General features: G+C 56.3%; 8 protein-coding genes across 8 annotated transcripts; 3 read left to right on the top strand and 5 right to left on the bottom strand.

The window, feature by feature from the left end:
* Positions 1–168: 168 nt before the first annotated feature.
* On the bottom strand, positions 169–2172 carry BDY17DRAFT_263580 (magnesium transporter NIPA-domain-containing protein). Its single transcript, XM_033731872.1, has 3 exons — positions 1440–2172; positions 1095–1386; positions 169–1044 (listed from the first exon to the last, which is right to left on the bottom strand). The coding sequence occupies exons 1-3, from the start codon at positions 1861–1863 to the stop codon at positions 453–455; spliced, it is 1308 nt and encodes a 435-aa protein (XP_033592319.1). The 5' UTR covers positions 1864–2172; the 3' UTR covers positions 169–452.
* Positions 2173–3059: 887 nt separating this feature from the next.
* Positions 3060–4487, bottom strand: BDY17DRAFT_111027 (uncharacterized protein). Its single transcript, XM_033729214.1, has 3 exons — positions 4282–4487; positions 3752–4226; positions 3060–3676 (listed from the first exon to the last, which is right to left on the bottom strand). Exons 1-3 carry the CDS (start codon positions 4467–4469, stop codon positions 3206–3208), a joined length of 1134 nt encoding a protein of 377 aa, XP_033592318.1. The 5' UTR covers positions 4470–4487; the 3' UTR covers positions 3060–3205.
* A 174-nt stretch (positions 4488–4661) lies between these two features.
* Positions 4662–5803, top strand: BDY17DRAFT_294168 (uncharacterized protein). The gene has a single exon (XM_033733099.1). It carries the CDS (start codon positions 4830–4832, stop codon positions 5613–5615), a length of 786 nt encoding a protein of 261 aa, XP_033592317.1. The 5' UTR covers positions 4662–4829; the 3' UTR covers positions 5616–5803.
* Positions 5804–5982: 179 nt separating this feature from the next.
* On the bottom strand, positions 5983–6894 carry BDY17DRAFT_322563 (uncharacterized protein; the record flags this gene model as incomplete). Its single annotated transcript, XM_033736831.1, has 1 exon — positions 5983–6894. The coding sequence occupies one exon, from the start codon at positions 6892–6894 to the stop codon at positions 5983–5985; it is 912 nt and encodes a 303-aa protein (XP_033592316.1).
* Positions 6895–7461: 567 nt separating this feature from the next.
* BDY17DRAFT_294166 (uncharacterized protein) lies at positions 7462–8039 on the top strand. The gene has a single exon (XM_033733098.1). It carries the CDS (start codon positions 7570–7572, stop codon positions 7978–7980), a length of 411 nt encoding a protein of 136 aa, XP_033592315.1. The 5' UTR covers positions 7462–7569; the 3' UTR covers positions 7981–8039.
* A 256-nt stretch (positions 8040–8295) lies between these two features.
* Positions 8296–9160, top strand: BDY17DRAFT_294165 (uncharacterized protein). Its single transcript, XM_033733097.1, has one exon. The coding sequence runs from the start codon at positions 8402–8404 to the stop codon at positions 9050–9052; it is 651 nt and encodes a 216-aa protein (XP_033592314.1). The 5' UTR covers positions 8296–8401; the 3' UTR covers positions 9053–9160.
* Positions 9161–9860: 700 nt separating this feature from the next.
* On the bottom strand, positions 9861–12324 carry BDY17DRAFT_294163 (SDA1-domain-containing protein). The gene has a single exon (XM_033733096.1). The coding sequence runs from the start codon at positions 12237–12239 to the stop codon at positions 9912–9914; it is 2328 nt and encodes a 775-aa protein (XP_033592313.1). The 5' UTR covers positions 12240–12324; the 3' UTR covers positions 9861–9911.
* Positions 12325–12457: 133 nt separating this feature from the next.
* Positions 12458–16103, bottom strand: BDY17DRAFT_294162 (uncharacterized protein). Its single transcript, XM_033733095.1, has one exon. It carries the CDS (start codon positions 15818–15820, stop codon positions 12608–12610), a length of 3213 nt encoding a protein of 1070 aa, XP_033592312.1. The 5' UTR covers positions 15821–16103; the 3' UTR covers positions 12458–12607.
* Between the last annotated feature and the right edge of the window lie 513 nt (positions 16104–16616).

Raw genomic sequence — 16616 nt, 5'->3', positions numbered from 1 at the left:
TTCCTTTTCTTTTTGCGCTTGGCGGTCGTGCATTCCAGCGCCGACCCAGAGCAACAGCAGCAACGATTTTGTTTTGACCGCTCAGATGTTGAGCTAGCGAGATACCCCAGCAGCGAATTTTGGAGCATACCTACATAGAGCATAGAAGGACAATTGTAATCGGCAATTCGATCAGTGTGTTCAACCAAGCGAATAAGAAGTCCTCGCGCTCATCGCCTACTGCCTTCCCTTTTATCAGCAGCAGCAGCAGCAAGGAGGCATGCTATGTGCAAAAAGCGCCTTCGTAAATGCGTTGATTCTCCCAGCCGCTCTTCTCCATTTCATCCATCCATCCATGCATCGTGTTCCTCTTTTCTTCCCGAGCCTGGACTCCCTTTCGCGTAGAAACAAGAGAACCCGCCATTCAAAAACACAAGCTCCAAGAACGCCGCCCAGACAAAACCCAAACCAAATCATAACTTCAAGGCCTGCTCAGTCGAAATTCGCGTGCCTCCCTTCCCCACACCCCCGGACGGCGGTCCTCTCCGACTCTGCCGTCCCGACCGCCCACCTCCTTCCTCAAAAGACGTCCGCTTCTGCCCGGAACCCGTCCCATCGCTCTCCTCCTCGCTATCCTCCGCCAACTCCGCCAACCCATGCGCCTCAACATCATACGAGTGCATCAAATTCTGCTCGCCAATGGATCCATTCCGCCCCGAGATAGGCGAGCGCAAACTCCAACTATTGCTGCGTCGGTGCTCCTCGCCGCTGCGGCGCGACTGCATGCTCATGCGCGTGATGGCGCCCGCGATGCCGTCGACGGGGATGCCGTCTACGGCGGCGTATTTGCCGCGCGCGGCGGGGCCGCCTTCGGCGATGCCGAGGTTGTTGCCGTCTGGGTCTTCGCGCGAGAGGTTGAGGAGGTAGACGCCGGTGAAGATGGTGAGGAAGCCGCAGAGGAGGGAGATTGTGTTGATTGCGTCGGTGGTGTTGAAGCCGCGGAAGAGGATGAAGGAGGCGACGAGGGTGCAGGTGGTGAAGGTTACGTAGTAGAGGGGATTGACGCTTGTTGCTGTCAGTGGGGGTGATGTTGGGGAGGGTGTGTGGGGACGTACATGTTTGTGCTGAACTGGCTCAGCGCTTTGTTGAAGTAGTTCATCTGGGTGAGGATGCAGACGATGACGACAATGGCGAAGACGTAGGTGCTCGGGTTGCCGAATTGGTTGTTGCCGCCGAGGGTGAGTTTGAGGGCGATGCCGAAGCCCTTGATGGCCATAATGGACACTGAGCCGACGGTGCTGCAGATGGAGATGTAGATCATGGGGTTCTTTTTGCCGTACAATGGCGCGATGCGGTAGATCATGACGACGGCAAAGACGGTGACGATGAAGCAGTAGAACATGAAGCCTGCGCTTGGATTAGCAGATGAAAGGGGTCGAGGGTGGCGAGGAAGGGCATACCCGGCATCAAAGCAAAATGCAACAGCTCTCCAACATCCCGCACCTCTCTATCAGGCGGCGCATGCAAGACAATCACCACACTCCCAATCAAGCAAATGGCGCATCCCACCCGCCCTAATATACCCAATCGCTCTTCTAAGAAATAACTGCCCAGCACGGCGCCAATGAGCACACTCAGCGCGCCCAGCGGGGTGACGAGAATGGCCGGCGCGAAGGCGTAGGCAGAGAAATTGCACACCTCGCCCACCACCATCGTGATCATGCCGCCCCACCAAATGGGATTGTGCAGGTAGGCGAAGCCATCGCCTTCGAAGCCGTGTTGCTGCGCGGCGACATTGAGGCCCTTCTTGGTGATGACGAAGGAGACTCCGATGCCGAGGGTGGAGAGGATGGCGAGGATGAGGCCGATGTACTTGTCTTCCATCGTGGAGGAAGTCGGGGGAAGGAGAGGAGGAGAATGCGCGAGAGGCTAGGTGTCCGTTTGGCGGGGGCGCTATTGCCGTATCACCATACTCGGGATCGCATTTGGTGGTGATGTATTGCGCGGGCGATTTCAGAAGGAAATAGTGCGCGTAATGGGAGAGTAGAGGGAGTTCTTGGGTGGCGTGGTCGAGGTGTCGTGTGGTGCCTGAAATGGTGTGCGAATGCTGCCGCCAGGGATGGATGCGGTTACGAGGCCGCGTGTGGAAGCGCGAACTTCTCCCAAACCTTAATTCTGCGCCTCGACTCCACTCGCCCGCTTCGGCCGCCTGAATTGGGAACCGCCCAATCGACTTCTCCTCGTCGTACTCTTTCCTTGTCCCCTGCCCTTATACATCTACAAGCGACCGTCTTCATCTCGTCTCATCACCGTTGTGTAATCAAAGCCGCATCAGGCTCCTTCCATCACTCCTTCCTTTGTCTTGATGCCTTGGTCACGTGGGTGTACCACCAGACGGCAGAGCGCTGGATCACTTCCCCCTTTCAGACTCAACTCGCTTCCGATTGACTGGAAGTGGAGACGGGATCATCTACTTCTCCTTTAGGAAGACATCCATCCTCTATATCATGACTGCTCAGGCGCGTTAACACCACACTTCGCCTCGCTGCTGACCTGAGAATCTCTTTCAGCAGCTCTGACCAACCTTCGAGCCGCACTGCGATAGCATGGAGGTCGCCATGATGTGGCATAATGTTCCATTTCCCACTTCTCCGCCTTGGCTCGGGAGCCTGCATGTCCTGCACCTTTTTAGGATGCACGGAAGGGTGCACGGTTTGTGCTCTCGTTTGTCACCAAGAAGCATCTCCTTCGTCGCGGACGAAGACCTCTTTGCTTTCACTCCCTGATCAAGGTGCGCTCTGCTTGAGATCTTCAATACTTCCTTCCCTTTCTTCATTAAGCCTAGCACTCATCGCTAAAGGATCCTTTCACGATGTCCTCTCCCAAAGGGCCTGGGAAGGTCGACTGCCGGCGACCTCTTCCTCATCGCCTTGAGTATCGTGGCAGCTGGGCGGTGGCTGGCCCTTTGCTTGTCCTGGGAAGGCCGGTGGTCTCCTTCTTCGGATTCAAGACGCGACTGGGCAGTGCGGAGTAGAGCTGATGAGAACCTATTGAAGCTTCTTTATGCAACGTGATCTTTTCATTCGATCAAGCCACTGACTACTTCCAACTTCCAGGAGCAGCCGTATGGCAGCATGCCTGAGCTCGATCCCAGTGCACTCCAACCCGATGCCCTCTTCAGGCATATTCAGTATCAAAGCCAACCACACTGTCAACTCCCTACTAGCTAGGGCCCATCGTATCCCGTCTGCGCACTACTAGCATCGCCGTTCCCGTAAGCATAAGCAGAGCTAAAGGGCTGCATGTAAGGACTGCCAGTGCTATAGGCGGTGGCATATGTGCCGAAATCACCTGGCGCACTGGCAGACACACCGAGTGCACCTCCAGCCCCGGGAAGTCCATTTGAATACGGACTTGTGCAGCTGAATTGGATGGAAGCGGCCGGGGGGAACGGGTTGAAGGTTGGAGGTGGAATCGCCGGGCCTGTGTCGCCGACTCGGACTTCTACGCCAACACCGCTGGCGAGAATTTGGAGGGAGGAGTTGCTGTATCCGGCGTTGCCGGTCGCTTGGCCTTTGTGCCACCCGCCGTGGTCGCCGTGGATGTAATGTCCGTCTGGCCCCGACACGCTTGCTGCCCAAGCCCAGTATACAGCGTAGTCGCCCTGCGAAGATTGAGCAATACTGCGCGATTCGGCCTGTATCACGCTGAGGTTAGCAAAGGCACGGGTGTGCGCTCAAGGTGTAGGGAAGAGGTTGGTCCGATGACTTACGTAGGAAAGCGTGACCATGCCCTTGGCAGTCCTGAACGTGCTCGAATTGCCAAAAGACGAAGAGGTGACCTTGATATTCGTAGCATTTGCCCTCGTGACCGCCGCCGCTGTGAGCGCAACGGCATAAGTACCATGTGGAGAACCACTGCCCAGCCCGATGCCTGACCCGATCTTGCCTGGTCCAGTGTAGTTTCCAGAGTCGCCCGCCCCAGAGACCGTTACGTTGCCATATGAAGAGCCATTGCTGGGTACTACTTCTGCAGCTAATGCGCCTGAGAACGGCGCGAGCACAGCACCAGCAGCAGCTCCCAATCCGGTGAGCTGGGTGCTTGTCGGAATCGCGGTGCCTGTAGTGGTGGTGGTAGAGGTGGTGCGGGACGATGGTTTGCGAGCACACGATACCGTGACGGCAAGAGCAAGGAGGACTGAAAGCGCGGGTAGCTTCATCTTGGCGTGAGGTACAGGAGAGCGGTATCTTTCACAACAATGAGAAGAAACCGTGAAATCATGGCGACGAGAGATCAACGTGCAACACGGGGTAGTTAAGGAGACGTTCGAAGTGGTCCAGACTGTTGGCAGGCGGAGGCAAAGAAAGCCTTACGGGCGTAACAAGCCTGGACCGGCTCTTCTTACCTCCAAATCGACACGCTACATCCTCATTCCAAGCGGCCAAGAGCGTCGGCGTGAAAGCATGCCGTAGAAGCCCCTCGCGGTGCATGTGGCTGATGGACTGGGCCATGTTGTAGAGCGGTAGCTTTGAAGCTGGTGGTGAAGCTTGTTCGGGAAAGAACAAGCGCCGGGAGAGTCCTAGCGCCGCCGGCTTGCCGACTGCCGCAGATCGCTTAGATAATCATTACCTCACTGACTAATAATCTTCACCATGCTGATGTGAACGACACATCATCGACGTGCCCCACGCCCTCTTCAGGCCATCCGTGCGGCATATTGGTCAAACCAACTGATACCAACTCTTCTGCATGCCATTGACATCTTTCACTAAGTTCTTCTTTTCTCTCTAACACACTCTTCTCCTCCTTACTGCCCATTCCGCCTCCACCCGCACACCTCCGCCGCAGTCATGTTCGAGACAAACTTCAACTACTCCACCGCGACCCCCCTCCCTCCGAACCTCAATATCGCCAAAGCCGTCCAATTGCTGCACGACTTCGAATTCGTCATGAAACTCAGCCCCGACTGCCACAGCACCAAACCCATCCCGCCGCCGAAAGTCAACAAACCCACGCCCAACACCACCGGTCCCAATGCTCAACAAATGACCTACTTCGAAGTCGAAGACGACCTACCCTTCATGCCGAAAAGACTGTGGAGCGGTGGCGTAAGATACACGGCAGATTTCTTGCCTACGCCCGAAGGCTGCGACATCACCGTTCACGCACCCGGCGGCTTCACAAGCACCAACCACTGGCGGCTGCTGCGGGAAGTCGCTCCCACTGGTGCAGCGATTCGAGATCACGTCGATGATACAGACCATCTCCCCACCCTCTCCGAAGACCAGTTGCACGTGGCGTTCGAGCGCCTCGGAACGAAGGATCTCCTACACGCAGACACGGAGAGCAGTGGGGCCGGGTGGTACGTGGAGATTGTTAGCGATGCTCGGTGTCCGCGGACATTTGTCAGCATCATCAAGGGATTTTTGAAGAACAGCCATGCACAGCTGGAGCATGCTTTTATCGATCATTTGAAGGTTGAGGCGGAGGAGGAAAGGAAGCAGGAAGCTGCGAAGCCTGCGAAGCCTGCGGATACTGCTCCTGCTGATGCTGCGACCCGTCCGCCTATGCAGCAGAGGCCTAGTATGGGGCCGAAGAGACCGACGCTCAGTCGGCGGAGGAGCAGTGTGTTGTAATGCTGGCTGGTTGGCTTGTGGGTAATAATCATGCATGGGAGGGCGAAAAGGACTTCGCGATGTTGGACACGAGTGAACGGATAGCATTCCGCACCGAAGATAATTGCAACGTGAACGGGACAGCATTTTAATATTGGACCGTCATTTCCTTCATGATATAGAGCTAGACCAATCCCTCTCGACTGTCTTTTGCTCCCCGTTCCATGCCTTGACTTCTCATCACTCTGATGAGAGGAATGCGCGTCTGTCAGTCTCCAATGCGCTCCGATCTCCTCATTCAAGCTGCATCACCCGTGCCGTCTGTCGATGTATCGTTCAGCCCAAGCCTCCATTCACCTGCTTGCGTTCGTCCGCACCCAAACTGTCGTCAGAAGATGAAGAGCTTTTCGAGAAGAGCAGCTTTGAGCAGTGGGTCCATGGGTGCGCCCCCTAGCGCTTGCACAATCTTCCCAAACGCCCACTCGTCCGATGCGAAGTATGCGAACACACGACCCTGTGGAAGAGATGGCGCATGCAGGACTTCTGGTATTTCATCCCCACCACGGTGTGTAGCGCTGATGATCTCGCCCGGAAACCCGAGTCCAGGAACTGGGCCGCTAATGGCGATCTTTGTCAAGCGGCGGGCTGGGCAGTAATGGTACGGACTGCAGATAGATACATAGTCATGCCCGTGCAGCGTTCCGGCCAGCGTCTCTCGCTCGAAAAGATCCGGGTGGGCAGCGGCTTCTTTCAAGATCGCGTAGAGGTGATCTCTGTTGATGGAGGAGAATCTGTCGGCGTGGTATGCTTTGAACTGGTCTTCGTCTCCCACTAGATCTCTGACAAATTTTCCCGGAGTCCAGTCGGTTTCGCCATCCATGTCATGGTATAACTTCTTTAAGGCGTGTTCCCAAACGAACATCCACGCAATTCTTGTAACCTCGTGTTTTTCAGCCTGCGCAAGGAGGCATGTCGGTGCTCGGGATCTCATGAACTGAATCATAAAGACGCAAGGCGCAAATGGCCCAGTGAAAGTCTCGATCTCGACTGCTCGGTGCTTCATCCATCGGCTGAAGGCTTGAACGATCGACAGGTCGCTGTAGTCGTGATGATCGAGGAAGGCTTGGAGTCGGGCGTTCTCAGCCCACAGGACGGTCTTGACGAGGGAGGCTTTGTGTGTATCGATGAGATCTCTCACTTTGCAGGAGACGCTGCGGGCGCGTTGGATGCTTTTGGCGTCGAGGTTGCCGATGATCGTGACCTGAAGCTCGGCGGGGATGCTCAACAGGCTTAGAGCCATGTTGGCGGCCGGTTGAGCTGGTGTGTGTTGAGGGTGTTGTGCTAGCCGCAGAAGGTGGGAAATGTATTAGAAACTCAGGAGGTGAAAGTTGGAGGTGATTGTTTGCAGCGGATGCGCGCGCCAAGTCACAGACCCACCTTGTGTGACGTCGAAATGCCGTTTTGGGAAGGAACGCGTTTACGTGCATGGCCGCTTTGGCCCGTGCGCCAGTCAAGGCTTTTCACTTGCTTCATTCGCCGTCACTCATTTCTAGGTATCTTTGCTGCCCATCCATTGGCAGTATGGACAGCATCACTGGGAAGACCGACAAGCGCAAGCACAGGATCCACGGACACAGCGGTGGGATCCACAAACACACGGACAGTACCCGCCAACACGCTCGCAGCGTCCAGAAACCCTCCAGCAGCATCAGCGCTCATCCGCAATAACGACAAGTCGAACCTCGATATAGTCAAAGCCACCAATCCATCGCTTGGCGAGCTCTCGCGCCTTCCCCGTGAGCTTCGAGACCTTATTTACGAGCTTGCTATCGATAACAGCGATCAAGAATGCCACATTCACTCCCCATGTCGCCCATACTTCCAGCTGGCATTCGTTTCCAAACAGATCCGCCACGAAAGCATACATTTGATTAAGGCACTCCATCGCCAACACTGCACTCACTGGGCCTTTACCATGCGCATGCCAGCGGTCCTTCCCGTCCTCCCGCCATCAGTTGGCGCCGACATGCTCATCATGCCACTCTTTGCAAATATGGGAAAGGCCATCCCACGGAAGGGCCATCGCTGGATCAGGCCTGGAGTGGCCTACTGTTTTCTCACCGCTCATTTGCGGCCCAGAGCACCAGATGCAGTGGTTGTCACGCTTCTGGAGCGAAACGAGCGAGTTCAGCCAGATGTCCAAGTCCCAGGAGCATTCGACGGGCTTCAACCCAACATGCGCGATAGGTTCACGTCCGGACTACTTGTGAAAGTGAGGAAGATTGGCAGTCCGGATGCAGCAAACGTGAGACTCGTATTTGCAAAGGTAGTGTACGCGGTGCACAATTACATCATCGAACGGGCGGATGCAAGTTCTCCCTCTTGAACGGGGCTGGCGACAGAAAGGGAAGGGCCTGTCTACAGACGAGCAGAAGGCCGACCAGCAATGAGAATGTTTCCAAGGCGAGCAGCGCAAGACCAAGTGAAGGGTGATGAGGGACAAGCGGTCCACGAGGCAGGCAGAAGACACCTTCAGAGATAGCGAGATAGTCTCCAAGCAACTCCATCCAGTGTGCGCGTCCACGTAGACTCACCGTGACATCGAAGGCCGTTGGGAGAGTGAGATGTGTAGGTTTTCATGCACTCTAGTTCTAGTCGCGTCGCTCCACAACAAGCAAGTCTCTCTTCCAAATATTTCACTCTCTTACATTCACCACCAGGCAGCAACGTCGCGTCAACTTTTCCCGCTTTCGCACCTGCAACTTCTTCCTTCTGTCTTCAACAAACCACACGCTCCGCCCCCCAGCATGGCAGCAATCTTCAACCCATCACTGGGCGAGCTCGGGCGTGTCCCACCCGAGCTTCGCAACCGCATCTACAGACTCGCAATCGACACGACAAACGACAGGCTTGACATCTTCTCCCTCTGCACCGGTCCACGTCGCCAGCTCGCCCTCGTCTCCAAGCAAATCCACAACGAAACCATCAACCTGATCAAAACCTTCAAGCACAAACCCTGCGCGCACTGGAACTTCACCATTCGCAAAACAACTCGACCGCGCCAGTTGTGGGGCAGCCTGGTGTTTCCATCCACCATCTTCTACGAAGCTGATCGCATCAATCACGACTTGCTCAAGCCTGGGGCATCGTTTCGATTCTTCACCGCTCATATCTGTGAGGGGGCTCCATTTCCAGTTCCAGTGGCAGTCGTCGTCACGCTTCCAGGCTCGCTTTCTGGACCAAAGAATCAGCTGCAGCTGAAAGTTGAGGTGGTTAGAGCGGCGCGTTCGGAAAAGGGGTCGCTCACGTTGAGTGTACGCATGCCGTGTCTGGGTCCTGGGGAATTTGATGGTTCTATGTTGCACGCGCGAGATTTCGTGGCGAAGTTAACCCATGCCGTCATCTATCATGTTCTTAAAGGGACGGGTTCGAACTGGGTGACGTGGGAATGCTTCTAGGGAGAGAGGGGCTATTGAAGGCGTATTCAGGGGTTGACGGAGAGGTGACCAAGCAGCGAGACGCATGCGAAAGGCAACTAGCTAGAGACAAAGCAGGTATCGAAGAAGTGAGTTCCACGCCCCTGAACCGCACACTGTAGAGGAAAAAGCAAATCCTCCCTCCAGCACGTGACACCCGGCTAAACCTCGCCACCACTTTTGCTGCACATATATACTCCTCGAGCGTGCCACCACTTTAACCAACCACTACAGCACATAACACCTGTGGTTGGCTGCCGATCCTCCGTAAATGCGCAAAGCGTGGGAGTTGATGCCCGTCTCCCCCCCCTCCGACCACTAAAGTCAAAACCAAGCCTTTCCTAGCTGATGTCCCACCAATGGCGGCGGATGCTAGATGTAGGCCGAGTTTAGCTACTTGCCCCCTCCCTCTTCTAGGGGAGGCCTGGGGGTCGGTTCGTTTTTTGACTTTTTTTTCCCCTTCTTCCTGGCGTCGTCAGGGGGCGGTGGAGCTGGGTGGGAGTTCGAGGCTTCATGTCCCACGGCGAGGAATATACGCAGCCCTCTCACTTGTCTCGTGTGTTGTTTCGGTCAAGGCCGCAATGCTGGCCTATTTTGTTGGACTTGAAGGGAGGTATGGCAGACGAGCGTTTCTGTAACACGTGATTTAAAGTTTCTGTAACACGTGACTAGATTGGCTCTACGCGATCGCAACTTCTTCCTTCCCAAGAGCAAGTACATCAAGTCCTCGCGGCGAAAGCCCTCTCCATCGCAACCGGGACAATCCATACCAAATGTGACGATGTACCGATCAGCAGAATTAGGGACGAGCAAGTCGTTAGCTTCAGCTACGATTTATGGATTACTTATTCCCCCTCCTCCCACCCTTCTTCCCCCGCTCAACATGCGCCTTCAGCACCTTCCGATGCTCCACCAAACTTCTCTTCCCCTTGCGCTTCGCCTTCCCCAACGTCATCAAAAAATTCTTCTTCCTCGCCTTTTCGCGATTAGTAGTACTCTTCCCCTCCGAAGCCTTCTTCTCCTTCCTCCTTGCAGTAGTAGAGCGATGATCATTCTTCTCCGTCTGCACGCCATCGACCCTCTCGCCGCGCGCCATGCGGATCTTCTCCTCCTTGCTCGCTTTGTGCGAGAGGGAAGCGAGGCCCTCGATGTCGGCGGAGGTGAGGGCGTCGTCGCCGTGGCGGGCGGCTTGCTGCGCCGCTTGTTGGAGTTTGCGGCGTTTGGTGGCGGGGAGGGCGGAGGTTACTGCTGCTGCTGTGCGGAGTTCGTGCAGTTTAGCGAGGTCGGCGGGGGTGAGGATGCGGGTGGTGGCGAGCTTGGAGATGCGCGCTTCTTCGCGTTTCAGGGCTGCTTCGGGTTCGAGGGAGGCGGTGTTGCGCGATGGGTCGGGGGTTTTGGCGTCGGTGTTGTCGTCTTGGGGTGCTGTGGCGGCGACGTTCTCTTTGTCGGAGTCTTTGACCTCTTCCGTCTTCGCTTTTTGCTTCTTCGCCGCGGCTGCTTTCTCCCTCTCCTCTTCCGAATCCGAGACATCGATATCCTCGCCATCACTCTCGACGTTGACCCATCCGCCACTGGACTCACTACTATCGCTCTGCGCGTCCCAATTCTCCCATCCCTTGGCCTCATCCTCCTCTTCATCCTCGACACCCTGCTCCTCCTTCCACTTCTCCAACAATTCCAACCCTTCAATTCCACCATCCTCCACAAAGCCAAAGCGCCTATGCGCCTCCATATCCCCCGAGCGGAGCTTCAGCGTAGAATCCCGACCGCGATCTCGTTTCCTCAGCATGCCCGCTCCAACCTCACGATACAGAGACAGTAGACCGCGCGCCGCCATCTGCACACCCTTATCTTTCGACTTGCGATACTGCACGAGGTCCTGGAGCAAAGTCTCGCTCATAGCCAGCGGCTGCCGAGCGCACATTTCTCGGATGGCGTTCAAGCCCGCGCTCGCCACCTCAGCTGCCGCTGCCTCGCTGACAAACTCATTCGCAATCTTCTGCACCAGCGGCTCCAGTACATCAGGAGGAACCAAGTTGTGTGTGCCTTGCGCCAGCGAGGCCAGAAAGGAGGTCACGCTGGGCTGTCGAGGGCTCAGGAATTTGATAAAGTAGCTGTACAGCGGGAGTAGTGTGAGCTTATGCAGACCCACGAGTCTGCTGACCAGCTGCAAGACGAGCAGCTTCTGCTCGAGGTTGAGTTTGACTTTTGGTTGCGCGGGTTGCAGGTGCAGCTGGAACAGCTTCTCCGCGAATGTCTGCGGGTCGTGCAGGAGATGGAGCGCGGAGAAGTTGAGCGGATGCGGCGCCTTTTTCTTCTTCTCTTTCCTCTTGACTTTTGCCGCTGCGGCCTTCAGCTCACGATCCCGCTTGGCCGTCTTCTTGTTGATTCCAGCCTGATGGCGGAGCTGGCGCATGTCCAGCCCATCCTCCTCATCACTGTCCTCATCCGCCGCTTCCTCCCGCTCTTGGTCCCCACCAAGGAAAAAGCGAACACCACCCGTCACAACCTTCGCATCCTGACTCAGTGCCGCAGCCTCCATAACACTCACAGCCTTGGCATCCGTCCAGACCTGCCTCTTCCACAGCTCCCTCGTCAACTTGACCGCCCACAAGCCCTTCGACGACGCCGGATCCCCCGAAACAAGATTAAAGCACGTAGTCTGCATCTCGCGGTTCAACTTATGATTCGTCGTCTTGGCGTTCGCCGTCCGCAAATCCGACAAAATCTTCGTGAAAAGCAACTCGCGCAGCGCCTTCGAATGCGTCGACACGAGCAATGGCCACAGCGTCTGAAGCAAAGCATGTGAATCGATAATCTCCTTCCGGCGCAACAGCACTAAACTCCCCACAATCTTGTCGCGCAGCTCGGCCTCCAGCGTCTCGTGATGCCGCTGCAACAACGCCGTCAAATCGCCCGCGAACCCGGCCGTGGTGGCGCGGTAGCAGTCTGCCACATGGCTCACGAAGTCGATGAGGTCGCGCAGGCGCACGATGCCCGTGTCGTCGGTGGTGGTGGGGGATTGGAGGAAGAGCTCGAGCAGCGAGGCGTACTGCGCGTGTTGGTTGAGGAATTCGTTTTCGTAGGAGGGCGGGTCGGAGCGGATTTTGTGTTGCAGGTTGGGCAGGTCGGCGTCGACTTTTTCGAGGGCGCTGCGTTTGCGTTTCATCTTGGGCAGCGGAGGGGAGGGGAGGTTTGGTGGTTGAAGGTGGAGGGTTTTGTGTCGAGAAAGATTTCTGGATTGCGGTCGAGGTTGAAAAAAAGTTTGGGGGATTTGCGGAGGGTGAAAGCTTAAATTTTTATGCAGGACTTGTGCACGCCAGCCTCATGCCACCACACATGCGTGAGGTAGGCCACTTGGTCGGTGGATGTTAATAAATCAAAAAGCAGTTTCAAATGTTCCAATTCTTTCATCAAGCCTTGCCAATTGAGCAGCGTCGACTAAAATACATCATTACCCCCTCCGATTCTCACCAGTAACACACACTCTTCGCATCCCACCAGAGTCGTCAAAGTAACAAGCCCAATGCTTCACACTCATATTCTAGGCGTGCCCGGATGAGATGGTCCAACAAGCGCCATCCCCCTCTCCACCACACCCGAAAACCTCCCTGTCCCACCTGGCAAGAAGCCATCAAACTCCGCCTCCTCCGCCTTCGCAGCATCCTGCCACCCCTCCGTAAACCCCCAAGCAAACAGCAGCGCATTCATCTCACGCGGCGGCATGGATTGCACAATCTGGCCCAGATTGCGGTCGCCGCTCGTCATCATCGAAGGCTTAAGCCGACTGTGACGCGCGCGGAACCAGGCCGAGTGTGTGGCGCGTAGTGGGGCGGGGGCTTCGAGGGCCAGCTGGTCGAAGCCGGTGTGGTTCGGAAGTTTGACGTAGCCGCAGGACTTGAACTCGATGGTACGGAGACTGGTCTGCGGGCGGGCGGGGATTTGCTCCTCCCATGGAGCAGGGGCTGGGCGGTAGTCTTGGAACGTGGTGCCGGGGGAGATGAGGTCAATGATTTGGGGCCAAGAGCCGTCGCGATATCCCGCGGTCCAGTGCGAGTTGGCTGCAGGCGCGGTATGTGGATTTGGTGGCCCCGCTAGAAACTGCGCAATGGCAGGCGCTGCTTGCGGGTTTGCCTGCGCGTGGGCGATGAGCTGCTGTTGCGTCTGCGCAATCTGCTGCTGCACCATGGCATTGATTTGCTGGGCCGTGAGTTGTTGTTGTGGAGCACCGGCGAGAGCGAGAGGAGGAGGTGCCTGTGGATTCAGAAGGTGAGCTCCACCAAAGTTGGGGAACTTGGGATGCGTAGTCAACGACACTGAATCAAGGGTAAGTTTCTTCAACGCTTTTTGCGAGTGCGCCTTGATCAAGCCTTCGAGCACCGGCGGGGAGAGCCAGCAATTCGTCAAGGTGAGATGCTCCACGTGAGGGAAGAGCAGGCCAAAAATACTACTATTGGCAGTGCAGTGCTCCACACGGGTGATTGGCGCCGGAAGGACGTTGTTGTTACGCGCGAACATGCCTGGAGCATGCTCTCCTCCGCCTGCCCAGCCGACTGTAAGCTTCTTGATGGATTGCCGAGGCGCTACGCAACCCTGCAGAATCTCTTTGTGCAGGCAGCGCACTGCATCGGACGGGCTGTTCTGCGTGGTCGTGGCGAATCCCGCATCATCTTTCTCGACTGTCCGCCAGTCTGGGCTGATCCTCAGAATCACCTCCGCAAGATGAGGCAGTCCTTTCCAGAAGGAGTCGCGTGACAGCATTTGTAGGAACCGACTCGATACTCTTGCGAAATTGAGCGTAGTGATGTTCTGAAAGGTCAGCGGATTGTCGATGACAGCGAGCATGTAGGATTCCAGAAAGGCCTGCTGGGCCCATTGGGTTTCCAATAGCCACTCTCTTTGTTCTTTGCTCAGACACCCAGGCGCCAAAGACTGCTTGGGGCTACCGTCTGAACCCGTCTGGTTGGCAGTGGCGTAAAGTACTCCGAAGCCAGTTGGGGAGTTTGGCAACACCGAGGAGATTTTGTTCGAGCTGATCGACGACCACAGTTGAGTGTTGGAGTAGATGTTGTCGCGGAGGCCCTCAATCTCGGTCGGCTGAACCAGACAGGGGCGATGGTCGAGCGTCATCTCTTTGATATTCATAATGGGATCAAAGCTTGCTTGAGATTGGTGCAACGCGGTCCAGAAGGCCTGTGCATTTTGTGCGCTGCGGTCAGGCATGCTGAAGGAGCTGCCGAAGACGGGTGTTGGCTGGTCGAGTAGCAAAGTGCGCAAAGACTTGTCGGGTCCATTGAGCCAGCCGAGACCACTGTCGATGGACAGCGCGAGCTCCTGCACGATTTCCAGGTTGGAGAAGGCCGCCTTCATGCGCGATGTCTCATCCGCAGTATTCTCCAATCCCGCCAGCGTAGCAAAGCGAGTGTAATCGAGAGAAGGCCAGTCGTACGACCCGTAATAGGCTTGAATGTGGTCGAGGTTCTTCTTCGTCGGAGGCCAGGCGAGTTGCTGCTCGGAGATCTCAAAGGTCATGCCGAAGCGCTTGATGTGTGGACCAAACCCGCGGAAGACTCGTAGGCCATGTCCCTTATACACTTTGCCCTCCTTGTCTTCTTTCGCATTCTGCCACTGCAGGCCCCCCAACTCCTGGCCAAGTCCAGCCTCGTCCATGCTTCGTGGCATGGAGCCCATCTTGGCCTTTCCTTTGCCATGGAATTGAGGGCCACGGTTGACACTCTTCCGGTCTTCGTCGATCATGTCGTAGATCTCGGTGTTGAAGGGGACAACAGACGTATGGAAGAGGGTGTGGGCGACTTTCTGTTCAAACTCCCGATTGACCAGGCGCATTGTCTTGACATCATCGCGGGCGAGATGCGTGGTGATGAGGTCGAAGAGCTCGACGGGCAGCTCGCCTGAGGGCCATACTACTTGAGTGTAGGCATCAGCGCGCTCGGAGCGTTGAACGAAGTCGCAGTGGCTCGGCAGGACCGTCAAGAGGCTTGAGCTGGCGCCGTCGGTGCCGTATGCGGCAGCTCCGTTCACGGACATGGAAGCTGGACAGAGTGGAAGATAGCGCACACGGCTAGCACCACTCATAGGCGTTGCGACATCAGTCAGGGTGTCTTCCGGGTATAGCAAGATGGCCGAAGTCATGTGAGCAGGATCTTGTCGTTTCCTCATCTCCGCCGCTCGGAGCCGGCTGGTGAAGTTGAGGTACCCAGGGCGTGCAGTGCGATTCGACTCGCGGCGAGCCGGTGCAACAAGCTGAAAGTTGGGAAATTCGGTATCATCTGACTCCTCGGATGAGCTCATCGCCAGCTCGGGGATGGGAGAGGGAGAGGTGAAGCGCAGGCCTGCTTGACCGGGGAACATGATCTCCGCGGCGCGAATGAGGGGCGGATCTGTGGGAGAAGGGGTGATGAAGGCCATGTCGCTGTCTGATTGCGAAGCTCTGCCAGACTTGGAGAAGGACGAGGCCTTTCGCTTCGATGGGGTCTTGGGCAGGCTTTGCGGGATGAAGTCGGGCGCTTCGGCGTTGAAAGGTGAGGGGACGTTGGTGTTGCGAGGATCCGAGCCGGATCGTACGAGCCGACCAAGGACTCTTCGTCTCCTAGATCTTTGAGTGTTGGTGGGTTCGGTGGAGCTGGACGCTGGTCCTGCGACGGCAGAAGATTGTGAAGGGCGGCGTGAAGGTGAGAGCAGCCAGGAAGAAGTAGCGGCCTTTCCCGCGCCGCCAGAAGAGTCTTCCATTTGAACGAGTGACGGCTATGCCGTGTTTGGACGGGCGAATATGTCGTGTTAAGCCAAGTGATGTGAAGTTGTGAATGGGAGTGGTGTTTGCTTAGGCGCTGCGAGAGAGGCCGCCAACAGCTGAGATTTTCATGTGACAAACGGCGCACACGCAGCGCTTTCGACGCCAAAGTGAGGGGTTGAGGTGAGTCCAAGTGCGGTGGTGATGACCCCACCAGCGGCAGGTTGAGTCACTTCACCTCAACGCAGCGTGTAGAGAGGGGAGGGAGAGCAGCGGGAGAGGCAGTCGGGAAAAGATGTTGGACGGAGCGGCCTGAGGAAGAATGTGGGGGAAGGTGCAGCGCGTGCATGCACAGACCGCCCCGCTGCCAAGCCCCGGACGGGTAAGGCTGGGATGCGCCACAGCCTGCGCCAATTGACGCCTTTCATTCACGAACAGATGTGATCCACGGACTATGCTGCCTTGTAGAGATGATCAGACCTTGGGACAGACGATGTCTTCAGCTGGTTGGGAACATCCACTATTCGTCCTGCTCGAACAATGCAGCACGATAACCCGCTGCAGCGTAACGTCTCACAACGACACCAGCCAACCACAAAAACGGCAAAACCACGCTCGAACCGGGCACAAAAAGTAGACGTAGCACAATCAAAAAAGCTGAGCGAGATGAAAGCGAGCAGCGACCCAGACTCGAACCCGGGGCCGGCAAAAATGTCAAAAAACGAAACTCCTTTTCAGCCCTTTGCAGGAAGGAGAGAAAGCAAGGCGAGATTCGTAGGACCCCAACAGGTTGTG

This window comes from Neohortaea acidophila, assembly GCF_010093505.1.
Source record: "Neohortaea acidophila strain CBS 113389 unplaced genomic scaffold BDY17scaffold_3, whole genome shotgun sequence".
Lineage (NCBI taxonomy): Eukaryota > Fungi > Ascomycota > Dothideomycetes > Mycosphaerellales > Teratosphaeriaceae > Neohortaea > Neohortaea acidophila.
This window is presented reverse-complemented; position numbering and strand designations above follow the sequence as displayed.